Here is a 20,666-nt window from a genome sequence, read left to right on the forward strand (position 1 = left end):
CTGCTAACAGTTAGTTGTTGACCCTCCTCGGCAACCCCCCACGCACACAGATATTCACTAAACATCTATTTGAAAGAGCTGACTCATATTTGAGGTTGCAGGGTGAGAATCAAGAAGAAGGAAAGGGTTGTGTCCCTAAAGAGATGAAAAAACAACTACAGGACGAGCCGTGGAGAGTGAGGATGCAGCTGAAGCTGCAAACTGGAGTGAGAGATGGCTGCTAGGAGAGGCAGGCCCTGGGACTTCATACGCATCTTAAAGAAGCACAAGAATGACCAGTGTTATGAAACGGGTTCCCAGCAGATTTTCCCTAGACCTTCAGGGGTAGGGTGGTCTATCTGACCTATTTTCATTATGTATATGAGTGAATTAATTTACAGTGAGGAACAAAACTCTCCAACATGTTCTTGACTTGCATATCCTCTTCCTGGGTAAAACTCTACCGAGGTGTGCTAATTGGCAGCTGTTTGACAAGTCTGGAGCTAAAATATATATATATATATGTTAAGTGACCATGACCATCCAGGGGACAAGCTGATATGGCCATGGCCACATCTAGGCCATTTTACAACAATAATGAATGAGGTTACAAGGAGATCAAGGTCACAAAGCTATTAAGTGAGAGACTTGGGATTTGAACCCAGGCACTCTGTCCTCTACATCACTGGGGGCCTTCCGGAGTGCTTCTCTAGACAGCATAGATGGTTCTTCTCTGCTTCACATCATTGTCTATGAAGAGGAAGACACCAGCCTGGAATGGTATCTCAGCCTGTCTGAGCTGGGGCTCCTGGCAAGGCCCAGCGCCTTCTCTGGCAAAGACCTATGGTTTATGTCTGCATTTTGTTATTTATTTTCAATATATCTCATGTCCTTTTTGACCCTCTATTTCTCCTTCACTGCCTTCTTTTGCATTAAGTCGATCTTTTCTAGTATATTTTAATTCCTTTGTTGATTTTAAACTGTTTTTAGAGTAATTTTCTTAGTGATTGCTCGAGGAATTCTAATGGACATTTTAATCACAAACTACCTCAGATTAATGCTAATTTAATTCCAGTAGAATAGGGAAACTTTCCTCCAATATAGCTTATTCCCTATGCCCCTTTTTGGGCAAAGATCTATGGGACATGTATCACTGGGAGACTTCTGGGAAATATGATAAACTATTTGCAGTTTAATTACCAATGCCCTGTTAGTGAGCTGACAGCACCTTACTCAAAGTTGTACAGAGTCATGATAAACCAAGTGCAAAGGTCACGATAAACAGGTTTTACTGATCTCTATCTATGTCTAAAGCTCTACATCCCCTCACACATGCTGTGCCAAAATAAAGGCGCACTTTGTGCGAAGTCACAGGGGAAGAGGGTGAACTTCAGCAATGTGTGGAACAACAAAGCAGCTGTGCAAGGCTGGCATATATTAGAAGTTCAGTGGTCCCTGGAATGGGCACTGATGCAGAACCCATGGGCCACTAAGTGATGGGCTGCACTTCTTCAGCTGAGATGAGGTTGAGTAATTCTTGGATGGCGTTTCGTTCATGGACACTGAGCTGTTTTTCTTTAGCGAGAGTGAAGGCTCTCGTGGCATATTCTTGCGCCTAGAATAGAATTGCAGTGAGAAAAGGAAGTGGTTACAGAGAAGCATTATGCTGGGAAGCCCCACCTGTGCTCAATCCCAGAAACATGGGAAAGGACCCATCAGCTTGTCACACCAGCCACCGAGTTCTTGTTGGAAACCTGTGAACACACACTGAGTCCTTACATGTGTGCTGGGTGGGGCAGGGGCACCAGGAAAAGCACCTGGCTTGACAAACTAAGTACACCTTCTTAGCAAAGAGATTTTTGTAGGATCAAAAGGCCTTAATTAAGGCCTTTTGAACCAACATTGGCAGGAAGAGAGAGAACAGGTGCCACAAGTAAATTGCCATCCTGGGGGAACTCACTAAATGAATGTAGTTAAAGCTACTGCTCCTTTTCTGCAAGGACTCCCAGAGCCCTCCTGCCCTGCAGGCTTCCTAGCACTGCCCAAGGCCCCGTTTACCTATGCAGCCCTGGGAAGGCCCTCATAAGGGAAGAAGATGATCCTGTTTCCATTATGCAGGCTGGACTCAACCAATGAAACATGTCATGAGCATGTGAACTTTTCTGGAATGAGGGCTTACTCTTAGGGCAAAAGCTAGTGCAAGTGGGCAGTATACAGCTGGCTTCAACTAGAGGAACTTCTACCTCCAGTTTAGACAGGCTGCTTTTCTAGGGAAACTTGCCTTTGAAGAATTCATCATCAGGTAGTAAAGCATGACCAGGATTTTCAGAACGAAGACGGTTTTTTGGGGAGCTTTGTCAGAGGTAGACTCTCGAATGTTTAAAATTGAAGTCAGGATCTGAATGGCTTCTGCTTCCTGCGCTTCATCTGCAATGGGAAGGAAGGAAAGAAGAAACGGGTCCTGAGGGGGCAGCCGAGTCTCCCCTCACGGATAAGCAGTGAGCTGTGAGGGCGGCTGGCCTCCTGCAGCCTCCTCCCGGGGACATCTGGGGAGGCAGCACGGACCACAGCAAGTTCTTCACCGGGAGGACTGCTGCCACATGCAGAGCAGGAAACCACACAGTTTCAGGCAGCTCCCCAGCTTTGTCTAGCATGTCATTATCAGAGTAACCTAAAAAAATGCTCAGTCCCAACGTTGCTAAGATTTCTCTCTTTCAGAGTCCTAAATTCAACCTCTCAGGGGATTTGTCACCGTGGGATTCCTTGGGCCCAATGCAGCTTCCACTCTATGGCAGTAGGGGAGCAGGGTTTCTTGCAGCTGCAGCATCTCAATTCTTCTTCCCCTGATCCAAAGATGTTTAAGGAACAGCCTTTCTACTTACAATTTTCCCCAGCAGTTTTTGGATGTACTTTAGTCACCATTTATTGACTTTCTATGAGTTATGATGGGCCAAATACTTAAAAGCAATTTTTAAGTATAGCAAGTCCCAAATAACATTTTGTTCAACATCATTTCATTATAACATTGATGAGGGATTCCCAGCTGGAGCCACTCCCTGTGTGGAGTTGGCTCATATCTGCGTGGGTTTTCTCCTGGTCCTCAGTCTTCTTCCCACATTGCAAAGATGTGCACACTAGGTGACTGGTGTGTCTAAGTTGTCCAGTGTGAATGAGTGTGGATGTGCGTGTAAGTGGCCCTGCAATGAAAGGGAGTCCTGTCCAGTGTGGGTGCACACCTTGTGCTCTGAGCTGCCAAGATGAACTCCAGTCACCCATGACCTTGAAATGGAATAAGTGGGTTGGAATACAATTCTATTACTTGTTTTTATTTATCTATCTTAAATATATATATAGCTCACACTTATTTTAATGTTTACTATTAGAAGTGTTGGGACTTCTGGTCAAGATGGAGGCATAATTAAACAAGTTTCACCTCCTTGCGCAACCACAGAAAGAATTACAACTAGACCTCAAAATAAATAATATCCAGAACCATCAGAATGTAGAGCTGTATGGAAGTCTGACAACCACGGATTTAAAGAAGTCACATTCATCGAGACAGGCCACACTACTAAGGCAGGGAGTGAAAGCGGCTCTACTTAATACACAGAAACAAACACAAGAGGCTGCCAAATTGAGGAGACAAAAAAATATGGCTCAAATGAAAGAACAGATCAAAACCCCAGTAAAAGAACTAAATGAAACAGAGACAACCAACCTATCAGATGCAGAGTTCCAAATACTGGTGATCAGTGTGCTCAGAGAACTCACTGCGTACAGCAAGAAAATAAAAAAGACCTAGGAAGAAATGAAGGTTACACTAAGTGAAATAAAGAAAAATCTACATGGAACCAACAGTGGAGGGGATGAAGCCAAGAATCAAATCAATGACTTGGGATATAAGGAAGAAATAAGCATCTGACCAGAACAGCAAGAAGAAAAAAGAATTCAAAAAAACAAGGATAGTATAAGGTGCCTCTGGTTCATCTCCAAACATAACAATATCCAAATTATAGGGATACCAGAAGGAGAAGAGAAAGAGCAAGAAATTGGAAACTTACTTGAAAAAATAATGAAAGAAAACTTCCTTAATTTAGTGATGGAAATAGACATACAAGTCCAGGAAGCACAGAGTATCCCAAATAAGTTGTATCCAAAGAGGACCACGCCAAGACACATCATAATTAAAATGCCAAAGGTTAAAGAAAAGAGAGAATCTTAAATGCAGCAAGGGAAAAGCAGAGAGTTACCTACAAAGGAGTTCCCATAAGACTGTCGACTGATTTCTCAAAAGAAACTTTGCAGGTTATAAGGCACTGGCAAAAAGTATTCAAAGTGATAAAAAGTGAGGACCTACAACCTACATTAATCTATCCAGCAAAGCTATCATTTAGAATGGAAGGGCAGATAAACTGCTTCCCAGACAAGGTAAAGCTAAAGGAATTCATCATCACTAAGCCATTACTACATGAAATGTTAAAGGCACTTATTTAAGAAGATAAGAATATCAAAACTATGAGCATTAAAATGGCAACAAATTCACAACTATCAACAACTGAATCTAAAAAAGAAACTAAGCAAACAAGCAGAACAGGGACCGAATCATAGATGTGGAGATCATTTGGAGGGTTATCAACTGGGAGGGTGAAGGGGGAGAATGGGCGAAAGGTGCAGGGATTAAGAAGTATCATTTTTTTTTAAAAAAGAAGCATAATTGGTAGGTACAAAATAGACAGGGGGTATTATGAATAGTATAGGAAATGGAGAAGCCAAATAATTTATATGAATGACCCAAGGACATGAACTAAGGTGGGAGGGATTGCTGGAGGGAATGGGGGTACCAGGCAGAGGGGGGCAAAGGGTGAAAAACTGGGACAACTATAATAGCATAATCAATAAAATATATTTTAAAAAATATTAGAAGTGTTTTGGGTCTTTATTTAGGAGTTTGGTGATGTTTTTGTTACCAGAAATATGCTGTAGGGACTTAACTCTTATCCCTATCAATTAGCCTGTGGTAAAACTGGTTGCATTATACATTGTTTTGCTAAAGTCACAGTTTCTACGAACCTGTCAAAGACACTAAGTGAGCACTTCCTGTGTTAAGCTTAGAGAAAAAACCAGAAAGGGTATGTACCTTAATGTTAAGGTTGGCTGTCTTTGGATAGCTATGATTTCCAAGTTTTCTGCTTTCACATGAACACTTTGATCATAACAGAAAGCTCAGCAAAGTTACTAATTTTTTAAACCTTAATTTAAACCCCTCTCCCGTAAGAAGTCTTTCCTCTTTAACACCATTATCACTTCTTTGTTCTGGGGCTAGACTTACAATATAATTTGTACTCATAGAAATTTTCTTTTGGTATTTCAAATAGGCTGTCTCGCCAGCTACATTCTATGCCCTTTTTAGCACACACTAGATCCTCTGTGTCTTTATTGTCTCAGAGGGAATGATACTGCACAGTGCTGTTCAACGCTCAGCCCTGTGCTGAGCCTGGGGATGGCCAGATGAGTCAGACTCACTGCTGCCACTGAGAAATGGCAGAAGTCACAACTTGCTGCCCAGGAAAGAGCCCTAGCCCTGTCCTCAGGGCAAATGGGTAATGTGACTTCTGTGTTGAGCCTGCCTAGACTTATGCGCCTTGGAGAGATAACATATAAGACATGGATGCTCTACAGAAGTCACAGTGGGCTCTGGCAGGGCCTTTTCCCCTCCAAATCTGTCCCCTGAAAGGCTGTTTGTGATGCTAGGAATCTGACTTCTGGTAAAATCCTTTGATCCCCTGTCTCAGTTTCCCCATAAGCCAGATGGGAGAGATGGCATGTGATCCACGGCAGACACAGCAGCTCCCCCTTTGGGACAAGGCCCAGAGATTGACAGAGAGTCACTGCTCGGCTTCGTAGGGAGAACTGCCACTTACCCAAGCCGGTGTCGGTCTCAAACCGTTTGCCCAGTAAATCTATTTGTTGGATGCGAGCCCGTGAGAGGGCTTGATAGTGATTGTTCAAATATTTATTCCAGATCTCAGAGACCTGTTGGGAAAGAAGATGCAATCAGATACACAGGCCAGGTCTTAGCCAGTGGACCACCAGCTGGGAGGGCAGCAGGGGGAAACCTAGGAGCCCACACAGCCCTGGCCAAAGCGAGTGTGACAAGTACTGGGCTGCAAAGGGCATGTGACTGACCTGCAGACAGCCCTGCTGGGGTCTAAAAACAATGGCTACCATTTGTTGAGAATGTATCACTAAACCTTTACATCCTCACAATGCACAATTGAGGTCCAGACTTATTATTCCCATTTTACAGAGAAATAAACAGAGGCTCAGAGACGTTAAGATCACACTTGACTTTTGGTAAGAGCTGCTGTGTGGCACAGCCAGGAATTAAATTCAGGTCCGTCTGACGCTGAGGCTCAATCCGTTTCAGCCACACCACCATGCCCCCTCCTCACAGGTGGGCCTGAACTACGAATGAACAGTCACAACATGAGAGCCTGTATCACACATGGCAATGGTTTCTTGCTGAGTAAGGTGTCACTCCATGAACATAACCAACATTTTAATATATTAGAAACAGTTTAAAATCTTTCACATGTACAAGTGGAAATTTCAAGGGGCATTGTTATTTTTTGATCCCTTCATAGGGCCTTTTGGCAATAATTACCCCTTAAAAACTTCATCTCCTTTTCTATCACATACCTCAATACGCCCACATTATCTTGATCCTGGGGGTATAACAGAGCATATGGCACTCTATCTGGAGGGGGTTGGTTCTTATTGATCCATCACTTATTACTTGTTAATTTTCCTATGGATTCTAAGGATTGGTCTCTTTTGGTAGTGGAGAAACAGGAAGAAAGAAAATTGGAATCATATATCAGTGATATATATCAATGATATATATCATTGATAGTCAATGATATAGATCATATATCAGGCTATGGAAACTTGGGCAAGTCACGTTATCTCTCTGTGCTTCAAATTTTTCATGAATGATCCGTCACCAGTTGTAAGACACTGCCAAAGTGTCAAGGCTCAGCTCCCATATTCCCCAGCTCACCTTGGTGTAGAGCGTGTCTGCCAGGTCCATCTTATTGAGGCAAAAGAAGATATTAGCCAGGTGAAAGTAGCCGCCTGAGGTCCTGATGTTCTCTGTTCCAAATGCACAACTGGCAAAATAAATCTAGAGCAGAAGGAAGGAGAGTGCTTGAGTTCTCTTTGCAAATCATATATCTGATTTTAAAAAAAGACTTGTATCCACAATATATAAACAACTTCTATAGCAGCCCAATTAAAAATGGGAGAAGCCAGTCAGAGAAAGACAAATACCATATTATTTCACTCATATGTGAGATCTAATGAAAAAACTAAACTAATAAGCAAAATAGAGACAGACTAATGGATAGAGAGCAGGCTGACAATTCTAGGAGGTGGTTAGTGGGTAAAGGGGATTGAACAAAAAGGAGAAAGGACTCACGGACATGGACAATAGTGTGGTGACTGCCGGGCGGAAGGGGATGCAAGGGGGGAAATGCTAATGGAAAAATACAATAAAAATCAATTTTAAAAAATGGACAAAGATCTGAACAGACATGTCTCTGAAAACATATGCCAATGGCTAATAAGCACAAGAAGTGAGATACCATTTCTCACAAACTAGAATGGCTCTAATCAAAAAGGCAGAATTCGACGAGTATGGAACCCAGTGTATTTTCATACTCTGCTGGTATGAAAATAAAATGATGCAGCCTCTGTGGAAAATAGTTTGGCAGTGCTCAGAAAGCGACACCCATAGTTACTACGTGACTCAGAAATTCCACTCTTAGGTATATGCCCAGGAAAATGAAAACATGTGTCTGCACAAAGACTTGTATATTCTCAGCAGCATTGTTCATGAGAGCCAAAAAGTGGAAACGACCCACCCGTCCCTCAGCTGATGAATGGACACAGAAAATGCGGTGCATTCAGATGACGGGCTACTACTCAGCAGCAAAAGAAATGGAATACTGATACCCACAACAACATGGATGAACCTCACAAGAATTGTGCTAACTGGAAGAAGTCAGATGCAAAAAACCACATACCAATCTGCTCATATCGGATGACCAGGAAACACAGATCTAGACAAACAGGAAGTAGCTGCCTGGGGCAGGGAGTGGGGAAGAGAAAGGACTGGAGGTGGACACGAGGGGTCTCTTTGCGGTGGTAACAGTGTTGTACGACTGGACGGGGCTAATGGCTGCACAACTCTTAAGCTTACTAAAAAGTCACTGGATTATACACTCTGGGTGAATTTTATGATATGTGTCAATAAAACTGTGCTTTTTTTTTTTTTTTTAAACTAGGCTGAAGAATCTGAGCTTGATCTAATTCTTAACAGTGTGGCCCAGCTCAAGACAGAATTGGCCTCTGCTTCATCTGTCAGAGGGTGGAGCCTATCTCTGTGTAGAGAAACACAGGTGAAGAAGTACATTAGGCAGGCTCATGGGTGGAAATTTATGCCCCCTCAGAATTATTTCCTGAAGACAGTTTAATGAAAAGAATTATTTGCAGGGACAAGGAAGGGTTAAGGAATCAACAAAAGCCAGAGGAACACTGGGGATTCTCAACAGCAAGGAATTATTACCATCCTGACTCCTCAAAAAGCAAGGGGAGAAGGTTACCAGGGTCCCTACCTGTCTGTCCTCCCAACCTCCAATCCCCCGCCACACCTCTCTCTCCAAACACAACTGAAGCCAGAGCAGTGGAGCCCAGGTTGTGTAGTCCGTAAAAGTCAGCCTCCCAGGGCAGAGTAGGGCAGAGAATGCATTTGCAGTGAGGGGGTATGGAGGCTAATCAGCACAAGAATGTTTTCATTGAGCCCTGGCCTGCCAGCTGCTCGGCTGGTTAGAGCATTGTGCTGATACACCAAGGTTACGGGTTTGATCCCTGGTCAGGGCACATACAAGAAGTAACTGATGAGTGCATAAATAAGTGGAACAACAAGTCAAGGTTTCTTTCTCTCTCTCTCTCTCTCTCTCTCTCTCTCTCTCTCTCTCTCTCTCTCGCTTCCTCTCTCTCTAAAAAAAAAGTCAATAAAAAAAAAGAATGTTTCCATTGGATTTACGGGCATTGTGCAGTGGCAGCCAACCAGAGGGAGGGTTACCCAGTGGAGGGGCCGGAGAGAGAAGCAACTACATGAAGGCTCATCCAGATTTCAGGCTCAGGAACTGCTCTCTCTGGTAATGTTGCCCGATACTGAAATCCTAATTTTGGAAGAAACCTCAGAAATTTTGGAAGAACTGCACCATCATTACTCTCATCATCCTATCTAACATTTGCACAGAGTTTTATAGTTTATAAAGCACTTTCAAATACCACCAGCTCATTGAAATTTAACCACCACACCCTGAAGTAGAGACATTGATGCTGCTTATAAAAATAATAGCCAAAGTGCTGCTCGTGTATTGTCCCATTATTGATGTCTGCAATGACCCAATGAGGCAGAGACCATTTTATAATTTGAAAGAGGTTAAATAATTTGTTCAAGGCTATGTGGCTGGTCAAACTACTGAGCTAGAACTAGAAGCAAAGCCCTTCTCTCAACTAGTGCCCTGTCCTGCCTCCCTTCACCATCCTCAGAGCAATGGAGGCTTGGGGAAATGATGTCCTGGCCCAGGTTGCAGTCAGGAAGTGGAAAGGCTTGAACTCAGGTTGTTAACATTGAGTTTTTGCTGATATCCCACCAAACAGTCAGTAGTAGACAAAAAAGTTATAGAGAAATGCTCAGTTTAAAAAAAAAAATGAACAGTGCTGGTCTCAGAAACATTCAGGTGTTATAATTTAGATTGTTTACATCATTAGCCAGATGATAACGGGCTTCCTCGTAGTTTTCCTTAGCCATGAAGAGGAGTCCCAGGTTCCGATGCAGTAAAGAGTGAGTGGCATTAGGACATTCGGTTGATTTGAGGACTGTCCACTGAGCTTGGGATAGATATTCCTCAGCCTGGACGATCCGGCCCAGCCCTGTCCAAAAGAAGGAGAGATTATAATCCACATCCTGGCCAGCAGACACGTGATGAAATACGCCATCATGCACTCACTCATCTACTCAGTAATCAGACCTGTCCCAACACACACAAACTTGTTCGTGAAGGTTCATAGCAGCCTGATCATAACAGCCTCCCCCCCCAAAATAGAAACAATTTAAATGTCCATCAAGCGATGAGTAGAATGCATAAGGTGGTCTCTCTGCATCCATGAGTGGGATATCATTGTTATGGAAAGGAAGGAAGTACTGACACATGCTACGGCATGGGCGAGCCTTGAAAACGTCATTCTAAGTAAAAAAAAGCCAGGCACAAAAGGCTATATATTGTATGATTCCATTTATACGAAATGTCCAGAATAGGCCAATCCACGGAGACAGAAGGCAGATTAGTGGGTGTCCAGGAAATGTGGATATGGGAAAATGCAGTGTGACCATTAATATGGATGTGGGGTTCCATTTTGGATTTACTCAAATGTTTGGAATTCAATGTAGTGATTGTTGCACAATCTTCCAAATATACTAAAACCACTGAGTTCTACTTTGAAAGAGTGGATTTTATGGTATATGAGTTACATGGATATGTATGTACCAGAGCTTATGTTGAATCATGGGGATTCAAAGATGAATCAACACCATTACCTTTGAAAAAATGGGTAGTTGGGTTGGGGGAATGAATGAATGAGTATGTGACATGAAAACAAATATATATATAAATAGTATAAGTACAATAATGGTAACATCAGGGGGTTTGGAAGAGGTGGAGAGTATGAAGTGTTTCATTGTATGGACAGGAGGGACAAAAACACTGGAGTAGGGAGAGGTATGGTCCGTGCTTTGGACTGAATGTTGTGTCACCCCAAAAGTCATAGGTTGAAGCCCTGATCCCCAAAGCGACGGTATTGTGATGACTTGGTGACGAAAGTAAAGGTGCACAGAATAAAGCAGTTATAGACAATTCTAAGGTGTGGCTGTGAGACGCCCAGGGGGAAAAGGGAATCCGCATTTCCTGAGGACCTGCTCTTTGCCACGCACTATGCTAGGCCATTGCATCTGTGATCTGTCTGCCAACAACCCTGGGAAATAAGTATCCGTCGAGGAATTTACAGAAGAGGAAACTTCATTCATTCAACCACACATTCATCTAATTTATTGAGTACATATTAGCGAATGAGACAGACGTGGTCTCTGACCTCAAGGAGCTTATAGAATAAAATGAAGTAGGTACACAATAAACTAACAAAACATGAAGTGCTATAAAGAAAATTAAGAGAACACAGTGATCAAAGAAAGCAAGGAGAAACCTGTAATACTTTGGATGATTAGGGGACAGTTCCCTGAGAAGGTGACATTTAAGCAGATGCATTACTTGAGAAGAAGCCAGCCATGTATAAGGAGAAAAGAGTATTCCAATCAGAAAGAACAGTATGCGTGGGAGCCCTAAGGTAAGGAAAAGTCTGATGCCTGGGATCACCCAAGCAGGGGAGAAAGAGCTGGAATTTGAACCCAGGCTGTCCCGGTCCCAAAGCACTAACAGCAGTAGGGGAGACGAGGAAGGCAGCTCCTCTTTGAAGTGTTATTGAAAATATCATTTCTAGTTGATTATAATTCCAAAGTTTTACTTTTAAAAAGGCTGAACACTTGTTATTTCTCCACTCCAGAGGAGAGGAATCTCTAAGATGGGAAGGAGGCGTGTGCACAAGGGGTGTGACTTAGACTTTCAAAAACGTTGGCAAGGTTTCAGATCACTGACTGTGGGAGTTACAGTAAAACTTCCCATCTGGACAGGACCTTCCAGCTGGCAAAGCACTTTCTTGTTCATCACACACAAACTCGTTTAATTCTCAAGACGACCCTGTAAAGAGGACTCCGATTCAACAAAGTCTTACACAGTGCCCGCTAGGTGTCAGGTGCTGTGGGAGGGGCTTTTGAGCACCTTCCCTGCAGTAAGGACTGTTCTGGTGTGAAGACATTAGGACCTGTAAGAATAGATGCAGTTCCAGTTCTCAACAATCTCATCAATGAATTTATAATTATTATTGAAGTACCCAGAAAAAAGAAAGAGGTTTCTGACCCAGGCTGGGGGCTTGGGAAAGGCTTCTAGACAAGGGGATGGTAACACTTGAGACCTGAAGTATGAATAGGAATTAGTTAGGGGAAAGGGAGGGGAGGAAAAGAGAGAACAGTGGCTAGAGGCGAGCCTTCCACAAGGAAGCATCAGAGTGCCTCTAAAGAATCCAAAGAAGCTCTGTCCTGTGTGGCTTAGTTGGTTGGGCGTCATCCTGCAAAGTGAAAGGCTGCAGGTTCAATTTCAAGTCAGGGCACACGCCCGGGTTGTGGGTTTGGTCCCCCATGGGGGACACCTACAGAAGGCAACCAATTGATGTTTTTCTCTCACATGAATATTTCTCTACCTTCCTTCCTCCCTCTCTTCCCCTTTCTCTAAAATCAATTTTTTTAAAAAAATAAATAATCAAAAGAAGGCTAGTGTAATTTAAAAGGGAGAGAGAGAAGAATGCGAGATGAGGCGAGTGAGAGGATTCATAAAGGCTGGACCAAGCAGGGGCTCACAGGTTGCTTTAGGAGTTTGGTCTTTATAGTAGAGTGACTTGATCACATTTTGTGTGGAGGCCAGATTGGAGGGAGGCCAGACACGTGCAGAAACCAGCTGGCTGGTAACAGTCCAAATGTGAGATGAGGAGACAGGCCAGGGTGACTTCCAAACTCCTGTAGCTAGTCAGTGTCAGAAATAAACAGAACCTGGGCTATGTTTCCTTGCCCAGCGCTCTCCCCAGTAGTTGTGGAGGAGGGACAATCCAGAATGGGGAGTCAGACCTGAGTGGGATGAGGAGGACATTCTTGCAGTTAAGTGGCATGGGAGTCAGAACCCAAACCAGTGAGGAGGGGATCCACGTAGAAGAGGCAGCCTGCAAATGAGCCAGAGCCCACAGAGGAGGAGGAGGGCACCTTGGAAGGGGAAAGGACAGGGTTGGAGAGGGGAGATGGGTTCATAGAAGGGGAACTGATTAAACATGTGAACATATTAATGAAAAAGGATGCCGGCATTCTCACTGTCAGAGGAGAGAACAACAGATACGGAACGGGAGAAAATCAGACTAGACCCCGCATCGGCACCTGGCTGGATTTGGTGTACTGGTGCGGACCCCTGGCCACATGCGCGGGGCGGGCAGAACTAGATTTACAAGGGTGAGCACGCGCAGTGCAGAGTTTACTCTCGGATTATTTATCACTGTTCTTAACCTACTTTTGCCCACCTTGAGTATTTGTATGTATATGCAGATATATAAAAATAAATTTAGATGTAATGTGTGCATACGTCCACACATGTGTGTGTATACACACACACATTTTTACATGTACACATGTTCCCTAATCTGTCCACTGAGGAGGCCTGGCAGCGGCCCCACTCCAATAGCAACGCATACCGCTAGTGCACTACTCTCGGCTTCTGAATTCCATTTTTCACTAAAGGAAATCAAGGCTCCTTGGAGGCATGTTCCAGAAAGCAGGAAAGTGATCAAAGAACAAAGGGGGCGTGTCAAGGACACACAGAAGCCAGCTTGAATGGGCTGCCACCTGCCAAATCAGGGACAGTGGAGCACGAACTTAATGTTAGTAAAGAATTATAACCCTTTGAGGGGGAAAAAAACAAGAAACCAAGAGTATATGGATGTCAATAAATAAATGAATGGATACGTTGAAAGTTTGATGAAGAATGGGATAGTTACATAGTTCAAAATACCTCTCCATAAATTACTTATTAATTGCAAAGAAGGGAAAGAGTTACTTTACAAAGAAGAAGCCTGGCAGATACCATCTTAATGAAGTAATTTAAATGAACATCATCAGTAATGGGATAAATTGAGAACATGTGTCAATTTATAGTTCGGGATGAGAACACACCATCACTCCTGTGATATTCCTGCCAAAGATACATCACCTGAATGTAGTCATGAGGCAACATGAGAGAAACACAGATTGAGGGACATTTTATGAAATAATTGGCCTTTAATATTTAAAAGTATCAAAGTCACAGACATCAAAGGAAGTTGAGAAACTATTCCAAAATGGAGACTATAGACACATGGTAACAAAATGAAAAGCATGATTCTGAACTGTACCCTTTTCCTATAAAGATGATATTGGAACAGTTGGAGAAACTTAAATGGGGACTGCTTAGTAAATGACAGTAGATGATGGTTATATTGTGATTATGAAGGAGAACATCTTTGCAGGAAATACGCACTGAAATGTTCAAGGCATAGGGCATTAGGTGAGCAGCTTGCTCTCAGAGAGATAGCTCAGGGAAAAGAGTTCTTTGTACGGTATTCCCAACAGTTTCACTCTTTTAAAAGTTTGGTTTTTTTTAAGGTGGCTATTAATATATAAACAATAGTAGCACAGTACCTAAAATATTGTAGATACTCCAATGTTAACTCCCCCCCCAAAATGCTAATTCTTTTTTGCAGCCGCCATGTGGGATGTCTGCCAAGTCTGTGCTCCCTTCTCTCAAAACTGCTCCTCATCTACTGGGGCAGGTTCCTGTGTTTCTTTTTGAACTCTGTGACCCGGGAGCAAAGGCAGATAAAGGAGGACAGATATCACCCTCAAGATGAGTCAACACAATTTTCTCTTTGGGAATGTAAAATTGGAAACTGGGTGCTAATTAGTATCCATTACCCACCTGGAACCTGGAAGACATGTAAATTCAGTTACACCTGACATGTGGGGGTAGACGTCTTCTGCAGTAAGCACAGTGCAGAAAAACCTGGTCTGCAGAGACGGAAAATAAAGCAGATATGGAGAAGCAGAGGCAAGAGACAAGGCCCCAGAGAGGGAAACTGAGAGCACCAGCCTTGGTTTGGTACAGCGTTCTGATTCTAGTACCTCATGAAGCTTCAAATCCCTGAGGACCCTCCAGCGTCCTAACAAATTACGTAAGCCAGCTAGAGTGGATTTCTGTCAGTTGTAACCAAAAGTCAATGGCATCTCCTTCCCCACCTTGTACCAAACTTTTTCAGCAATGCTGCTCCTCCACAAAAGGTGTCTTGGTGCCACTGCCAAGGCTAGACTCTGGCTACTGAGACGACCTGCTACAGCACTTCTTGATTCCAGGGGGCCTCAGGTCAGTCCCACTCACCAAGGCTAGCCTCGGCCAACAGCAGGTAGGCAGGCACAAGCTCTACTGAACTCAGGCCGTGCACACTCATGCGGAAGCGGAGAGAATGCAAAGCTGCTGGAACGGCATCTTCATGTTTTCCTTCAAAGAGGTATTTCTGGGCTACGGTGTAGCAGAACTCAATCAAGTGCTTCTGTGGAAGAGAAAACTAGACCATCTGAGACAGTCTAAAGGTAAAAGACAGAGGTGGACACACGTACAGCTGGAGATAAAGCCAACAGTTAATAAACGGGTCAAGGGCACCCAGTGAGCCTGCCTGTATTAAGGTAGACACGGGAGCCAAAATAGGTGACACAAAGAGGCACACTCCGGACTGTGAGTTCCGCAAGGTCCGGGAACGAGTGTGCTTTCATCTTTGTTCAGTACTTGGCATAAATGTGTTCTCAATAGGAAATTATTAAATGAATATGATTTTTCTCTACATAATAACAGTTTAACAAAGGTGTCATGCCTCAGGACAATCTAAAATTTTCTGCCTTTCTATTTGAGTTAATTTTAAGGAAATGTTCCTGCCGGTGTTATCCTACTCAGTTAATATAAGAAACAACTCTAACCCTGCATCGTTCTAAGGCTACCCGCAAAGCGTCACAACACTAAAATTGATGCATCTGGCGTTTTGAGATTTATGGCTTATCAAGCGCTATATTTTTTTAGAAAAAATGAGATGCTATCAATGCCGTAATAGTTTTCCTAATCTTCTTTATTTATTTATTCACTGCTTTATATATTCACACACCATTGTGGACTTCCTACTAGGTGCCTGGGCTCTTATCACAGTACTTGACATATATGGGTATTATGGCTGAATTTTCCCCAAAAAATTTATATGCTGAAGCCCTAACCCTAGTACCTCAGAATGCGACTGCACTTGGACACAGGGCCTTTGAATAGGTGATTGAGTTAAAATGAGACCTTTAAGATGGCCCCTAATCCAGTCTCACTGGTGTCCTTATAAGAAATTCGGACACACAAGGAGATACCAAGGATGCGTGGGCAGAGAGGAAAAGACCATGTGAGGACATGGCAAGGCAGCCACCTGAAAGCCAAGGACAGAGGCCTCAGAAGACATCAGACTTGCCAACGCCTATGGCTGACCTTGGACTTCTAGCTTCAAGAACTGTGAGAAGATACATTTCTGTTGTTTCAGCTGCCCAGTCCATGGTATCTTCTTACGGCAGCCCAAGGAGACTGATACAGCAGATACTCAGTAAGTACGGGGAGAACAACTGACTGAACAGTACTGGGGACATAAAGACACAAAAACAAGTCCGTGACCTCACCGAGGTCACAGGCGAGTGATCTTGACCCGTGCACCCTTCTGTCCAGGCAGTCTCACTGCACCCATAAGCTCCCCCGGAACCGTCCTGTAGGGCCCACCTGCCGCCGCTGCAGCTGCTGGAGGCCGTGCTGCCGTTCCTCTTCCGAGTTGTAGAAGGGCATGGAAGTGCGCAGTGGGATCAGGAGCTGACAGATCTTCTCGTGGATGCTGCCCCAGTCAGCTTTCTGATGAACCACACCACTAACGATAAAAACATGCACTTCGTTATCATCACTTTGGGCCTGACCGGTGACACTATGGGCTCTACTCCTGGCCTAGCCCTAGAAGCTAGAAAAGTGAGCCCGACACAGACCAGGCAAGGAGCCCAAAGCCATTTTGACACCAATCTCTTTCCTGTCTTGTGATTACTTGATGGTGGGAAAATTAGGTTGGGGTGTGGAGGGGCGTTGATGGATGTTCTTTCTGCAGGCACAGGTTCACGTGGGGATGCGGTGGGTATTCTGTCTTTGTCTTCATAACGACAAAGACAGCTTTAATTCTACATTGTCCTAAGGTCATTTTCAAAACACCTGAACGCTGCGGCTGAGGGATTTGAGGGTCTTTTTCTTGGGAAAGAGAAAGGAATTTACACTTGATGAGGCTCTAGGAGACACTTTCCTGTAATCGGTGCCACCACGTTTCACAACTTTGGAGAGCACCACTTGCTTCCGGGCCCTGGGAGTGCTTTCACCTGGAACACACCGTGAACGCCTCCCTGCAGGTGGTCCTGCATGCAACTAATCAACTTTTGAAAACAGAACAAAATCTGTTGTTACTGTTTTAAAGATAAAGAAGCAAAGCTGTCAAGAGAGTAAGTAGGTTACTCTAAGCCTATACTCTGAAGCTGTTTGGTTTTTAGCTAAGGGAAGCACTGTGAGTTTCGTATACAGTTTTTTTACTGTTTCACATGCATATTTAGTAGTTTTAAACACTCAATGAGACGGCACAGATGTAGAACATTTGCATCACTGCAAAATAATTAATTGGGCAGAATTCCTAAAGAGTATCTATTCCCATTCCTTAAATAATTGCTTATATAAATGACTCCCAAATCTATTACCCAAATCTGACCCTTCCTCCAATCATGCATTTTTTTAACATTTTAAAATTGATATGTAATTCACATGCCATAAAAAAAATTTACAAATTACAGTGTACAGTTCAGTGTTTATATATTCACAGCCCTGGCTGGGAGTGTCAGTTGGTCAGTGGTCATCCCGATATGCCAAGGTTTCAGGCTTGACCCCTAATCAGGGCACCTACAGGAACCAACCACTGAATGCATAGACAGGTAGAACGACAAATTAATGTTTCTCTCTCCCTTTCTCTCTTTCTAAAAAAATCAATAAAAAATTTAAAAATATATATGTATGTATATTCACAAGGTCTTACACCCATGACCCTGTATCTAAGCCCATGACACTTTCATTTCCCAGAAACCCCATTCACTGTAGCAGTCGCTCTCGTTCTCCCCTCCACCCACGTAATGCTTAGAAACTCTGGCCCACTTTCTCTACGTATCTGCCTCTTCCGGCCATTGCGTGAAAATGCAAACAGACAATATATGACCTTGTGTCTACCTTCTTTCACTTAGCATGTTTTCAAGGTTCATCTATGTTGGAGTATGTTTCTATGTTATTCCCTTTTATGACTGAGTAATATTTCACTGTATGGATATACCACTTCTTGGTTATCCATTCATTATTTGCTGAACATTTGATTGTTTCCACTTTTTGGCTATTATGAATATTGCTGCTATGAACATTCATGTTTAAGCTTTCGTATGAGCAAATAGTTTTTTGGGTATATACCTAAGAATGGAATGGTTGGGTATAAAGATAAGGAAAGAATCTTAGAAGCAACAAGAGAAAAGGAGACAGTTACCTACAAAGGAGTTCCCATAAGACTGTCAGCTGATTTCTCAAGAGAGACCTTACAGGCAAGAAGGGGCTGGCAAGAAGTATTCAAAGTCATGAAAGGCAAGGACCTACATCCAAGATTACTGTATCCAGCAAAGCTATCATTTAGAATGGAAGGGCAGACAAAGTGCTTCTCAGATAAGGTCAAGTTAAAGGAGTTCATCATCACCAAGCCCTTATTATATGAAATGTTAAAGGGATTTATCTAAGAGAAAGAAGATAAAAAATATGAACAGTAAAGTGACAGCAAACTCACAGTTATTAACAACCACACCTAAAACAAAAACAAAATCAAACTAAGCAAACAACTAGAACAGGACCAGAACCACAGAAATGGAGATCACATGGAGGGTTATCAACAGGGGAGTGGGAGGGGGAGAGAGGGGAGAAAGGTACAGAGAATAAGTAGCATAAATGGTGGGTAGAAAATAGACGGGGAGGGTAAGAATAGTATAGGAAATGTAGAAGCCAAAGAACTTATATGTATGACCCATGGACATGAACTAAAGGCGGGGAATGTAGGTGGGAGGGGGTGGGAGTGAAGGGGGGTAAATGGGACAACTGTAAGAGCATAATCGATAAAATATATTTTAAAAAATAAAGGTTTTTGGTCCATTAAAAAAATGATTTTCAAACTTTTTTGTACTAAACCCATAGTATGAAATACATTTTACCAGTACAAACACACATACCCACATAAAAACACTAAAAGCTTCAAGAGATAATTAAAGTAAGGTTGCTCTGATCATTTTTATTCTATTATTTACTTAAAATACTGATTCTTATTCAAGATCTGCTAAAGGGTCCTGGCCTGCAATTTAAAAATCAGTGACTGCTCCCTCCACTTCTATCTTCTCTACCCAGCTCTCAATAAGCTCTGTTCTTCCACTCTTCAGCCAGGCAGTCCTGGATGTCAGGAGTGCCCTACCCTTCCTCCTTCATTGTTCATTCACCTAGCAATTTCTTACTAAATTTTCAAGACTCCGCTCAAATGTTACTTCTTCAGAGAACCTTTCCCCCAATCACCATGCTTCCTGGGGAGTAGCACACCCTGAGTGACAGCTCTTGTCATGGAGGGTGCATTGTAATGACTTTCATTTTTCATTTTAAACAAGCTCGTCTGCTCTGACCTAGGTTTCTGGAAGCCAGCAAACTAACTGTTTTATCTCAGGTTCCAAACAGGGTCTAATCTAAAGCAAAGGTCAAGGGATGTTACACTAAACATGAAAACTGATCTCATCCAGTACAACCTTCCCCAAACCCTTACCATCTTGGCTGTGCACGAAACTAGCCTTCTTTGTATTCCTCAAACACATCGAAGTCTTTCCTCCCTCAGAGGCTTACTGTGCCGCTCTCCCCCCAGCCATTTCTATGGAGGACTGCTCCTACTTTACTTTCAGATCAAAAGTTTACTCTCGGAGAGGCGGTCTGCCCAAACTCCCATCGCATTTCCTTTGTCTTTATGACATTTATCATTCGCTGAAGCTATACGGTTTTCCGTGTGCATTTTTTTTAACGCATCTGTCGCAGTCGAGTATGTTGTTAGCTCGTTGAGGGATAGACAAGTCTGCCGAGTTCCCTCAGTGACTTCACCTAGAACAGTGCAAAGCATACAGTAGGCACGCAACAAAATATCTGCTGATGAATGAGTAAGTAAAGAAGGACGAAAACGATGCACCAGAAGTCTTAGGGACCTGTCTTGAAACCTGCTAATGAGAACCTAGGCCCAGCCCGGTGATTGGGAGAGAGGGAGTTGAGGCGCCTCGCTGCCACATTTCAGGGCCTACCAGTAGTAAGTGACTGTGCAGGCCGTGCACACTCGTTCAGCTGGCGCTTCGCACACCTCACAGTAGAGCCGGCGCCCCTTGGGCACAGCCAGTGGGTAGATCACGTTCATGTTGCAGCCAGCGGTGTCAGTCTCTAGGACGGTTGCCTGGCGACCATGAGCCTGACGCCAGTGTCACGTGATCACCACCGGGCACTCGCTTTCGCAGCATTTCAAGGGAGGGGGCGTGGCCTGGCTAACATCTGAAGTGTGTGGGGTTACACGTTCAAGTCCCAACCCAAGTACACACACACACACACACACACACATATACATTTGCACACGTCTCAACCCAAAGGTTAAATGGCTGAGTAATCTAACTCCAGCGGAATCTAAGTGCAGAAAGTCTATACGGTAGCCGGTAAGGGTCAAACAGGGCTAATTCTTTATCCAGACTA

The 20,666-nt window shown here is 43.4% G+C and overlaps 1 protein-coding gene across 3 annotated transcripts in view; it reads right to left on the reverse strand.

Annotated features, from left to right (window-relative positions):
* Window positions 1-650: 650 nt before the first annotated feature.
* The window catches only part of ZMYND12 (zinc finger MYND-type containing 12), a 29,542-nt gene continuing 9,526 nt past the window's right edge, over window positions 651-20,666 (reverse strand). Inside the window, exons 1-8 of one of the 3 annotated variants that reach the window (XM_024554844.3) lie at window positions 20,231-20,479; window positions 16,584-16,725; window positions 15,168-15,339; window positions 9,815-9,984; window positions 7,040-7,162; window positions 5,901-6,012; window positions 2,261-2,406; window positions 651-1,594 (exon numbers count right to left, since the gene is read on the reverse strand). In XM_024554844.3, coding sequence (XP_024410612.2) covers window positions 1,469-1,594; window positions 2,261-2,406; window positions 5,901-6,012; window positions 7,040-7,162; window positions 9,815-9,984; window positions 15,168-15,339; window positions 16,584-16,725; window positions 20,231-20,340 — 1,101 coding nt within the window. In that variant the 5' untranslated portion in view covers window positions 20,341-20,479 and the 3' untranslated portion in view covers window positions 651-1,468. Of the gene's footprint in view, window positions 1,595-2,260; window positions 2,407-5,900; window positions 6,013-7,039; window positions 7,163-9,814; window positions 9,985-15,167; window positions 15,340-16,583; window positions 16,726-19,710; window positions 20,207-20,230; window positions 20,480-20,666 lie in introns of those variants that run through there. The other 2 variants (XM_045190930.2, XM_045190929.2) reach the window with 2 other exon arrangements.

This window comes from Desmodus rotundus, chromosome 3 (genome assembly GCF_022682495.2).
Source record: "Desmodus rotundus isolate HL8 chromosome 3, HLdesRot8A.1, whole genome shotgun sequence".
Lineage (NCBI taxonomy): Eukaryota > Metazoa > Chordata > Mammalia > Chiroptera > Phyllostomidae > Desmodus > Desmodus rotundus.